Source organism: Myotis brandtii, unplaced genomic scaffold, assembly GCF_000412655.1.
Source record: "Myotis brandtii unplaced genomic scaffold, ASM41265v1 scaffold1441, whole genome shotgun sequence".
NCBI lineage: Eukaryota > Metazoa > Chordata > Mammalia > Chiroptera > Vespertilionidae > Myotis > Myotis brandtii.
The window spans coordinates 218,483-220,901 of NW_005355164.1; the positions used below are offsets into that span (position 1 = coordinate 218,483).

The 2,419-nt window shown below is 41.9% G+C and overlaps 1 protein-coding gene and 1 long non-coding RNA gene across 2 annotated transcripts in view; both read left to right on the forward strand.

Moving 5' to 3' along the window:
• The first annotated feature begins 308 nt into the window (after positions 1-308).
• Positions 309-2,419, forward strand: part of LOC102247214 (NXPE family member 3) — a 40,468-nt gene continuing 38,357 nt past the window's right edge. The window contains exon 1 of the mRNA XM_014535531.1: positions 309-590. Coding sequence (XP_014391017.1) covers positions 531-590 — 60 coding nt within the window. The 5' untranslated portion in view covers positions 309-530. The remainder of the gene's footprint in view (positions 591-2,419) is intronic.
• LOC106725215 overlaps positions 601-2,419 on the forward strand; it is an 8,647-nt gene continuing 6,828 nt past the window's right edge. The window contains exons 1-2 of the long non-coding RNA XR_001361084.1: positions 601-759; positions 920-1,084. This is a non-coding gene — a long non-coding RNA (uncharacterized LOC106725215). The remainder of the gene's footprint in view (positions 760-919; positions 1,085-2,419) is intronic.

The following is a 2,419-nucleotide window of genomic DNA, read 5'->3' on the forward strand; positions in this document are numbered from 1 at the left end:
CCCCTGAATGATATTATAAATACCCAAATGGCCCTTGGCAGATAAAAAGGTTCCCCATCCCTGCTTCTGGAGATATGATCTATCAATAGAAGAACTACAATTAACACCAAGTATATTTTATGAAAATTTACAAGTGAATGACAACGTATGTTCTCTCACTGATGTTTTTTGGCGGTGTGGTGAAGTATTAGCTAACCCAATTGTGAAAGAGGTCATTAGTGCAAAGACCAAGAGGCACACGCGGCACCCCAGAACGGAATCTTACTGGACGCTGCTCCCTGGAAGCTGCAATTGTTTCAAAGTCCAGAAAAAGAGACTTTAAATTCTGGGGGAAACCTAGGACTTAGAAAGGTAAATTTTGAAAGACACAGGGTCTGGAATAGTTTATAGTATCAGGCAGAACATGTACTTCTCTTGGAAAGTTACAAGAAGTAACTCAGTAACTTAACAAGACCTATTAAATTTTTATTTTATATTCCACCTAGATCCATGATTCATACTGGTTACTTCAGAGAAAAATCTACACCGCCATGGGTTCATTCACGGGGCAACGCAAGATTCTGACAGTGGTGTTGGTCTTTCTGGCTTCGGTGAGTACTACCCTTGCTCCACTACCTCTTGTCACTGGCTCATTTGTTCTCTCCTGGTGCAACCTCAAGTTTGAATTGATTACTGCCTGAAATCCGGGAGAGGGGACTGAGGGAGCTCGCAGTTTCCTTCCGTCTGCCTCAGTGGGACTCCGGCGGCAGCAATTGCAAGGTGGAGCCTCACCCTGAGGAGCAGGGTCAGTGGTTGGGTGCTGGGGTCTATTAAGGAGTTAGAAACACAAGCCCAGAAGAGATTGTTCCAGGGAAATCCCAGTGGAGGGGAAGGGGAGCAATTCACATTGTTTTTAGCTCTCTAACCCTTTCTGTCACAGTGTATGAGATAGAAGTCTGTGGTGTCCAGTCCTGCTTTTTAAGCACAGAAAAGGTCAGGGATTCAAGAAAAAAATCCCTGTCCAAAAGGCGAGTGGGCAATTGGCTGGAGTGACCTTTGTGGTGTTTTGGAAGAACTTGGCGGTGACAAGAAGCTATGAATACCTGTAAGAGAAGGCATTTCCCTGTTTGCCCATAGATCATAACTGGAATTTGGGGGTTTAATGTAGCTATAGGTGCATTTTGTTTGGCCTGTTTCAACTCATGCTTAAAACAATTGAATGGGTTATTGATATTTAAACAGTATGATATTTCACATAAAAATATGTATTTCTGGTTTCTCTTAAAAGTGGTTTAACCTCAGGACAGAAAGTTCACAAATTGGTCTTTATTCTAATAGCATGGAGGGGTTTGGCATGGAAACCCTAATTTTTTAATGTTGACAAAAGAAACGTCCAATCCTGTAGAGAATTTTTCTGAATTTATTTGAGCCAAACTGACAATTGCAGGAAGCAAAAATCTCAATGGATTGAGAAAATGCTCCAGAGAATGGCCGTTTTATAGCTTACTTTATACATTAGAATCAAAGGAGGAGATGTTACATGAAAGGGGGGAGGATTTACATGAAATTCATTGGTGGTAAATTAGGGAGGTGGAAGAAATCAAAGCAGGGAAATCTCTGAAACTGGATAAAGAGTACAACAGAGCTCAACTGGCGTGGCTCAGTGGTTGAGCGTCAACCTATGAACCAGAAGGTCACAGTTTGATTCTTGGTCAGGGCATATGCCCAGGTTGCGGGCTCAATCCCCAGTAGGGGTTGTGCAGGACGAAGCCAATCAATGATTCTCTCTCATTGATGTTTTTATCTCTCTCTCTCCCTCTCCCTCCCTCCCTCCCTCTGTGAAATCAATAAAAAAATATTTTTTAAAAAAAGAATAAAATGGAGAGACACATACTTCTTTTAAATTGGAGGATACAGGATGGTTAACAATGAACACTTATAGCATGTAGAACATGGTATTTGGGGAACAAGATAACAATGAGGGGTTCTGCCTGGCTGGTGTGGCTCAGTGGTTGAGCATTGACCCATGAACCAGGAGGTCACGGTTGGATTCCCATTCAGGGCACATGCCTAGGTTATGGGAGGGCAGTGAGCAGGAGGCAGCCAATCAATGATTCTCTCTCATCATTGCTGTTTCTATCTCTCTCTTCCTCTCTCTGAAATTAATAAAAATATATACAAATATTCTTTTAAAAAACAACAACAACAAAATGACAATGAGGGGTTCTGTGGTCTCAGTGGTATGAGGTTGTACTCTGAGGGTCTGGAAAAACGGGGTTGCTTAAACATTCAAAGGGTATGTTATTTTAATTTTATTTCCCGTTAATCCTCATCCGAAGATATTTTCCCATTGGCTTTAGAGAGAGTGGAAGAGAGAGGAAAAGGAAGAAACATCGATGTGAGAGAAACACATCAATTGGTTGCCTCCTGCACATGTCCT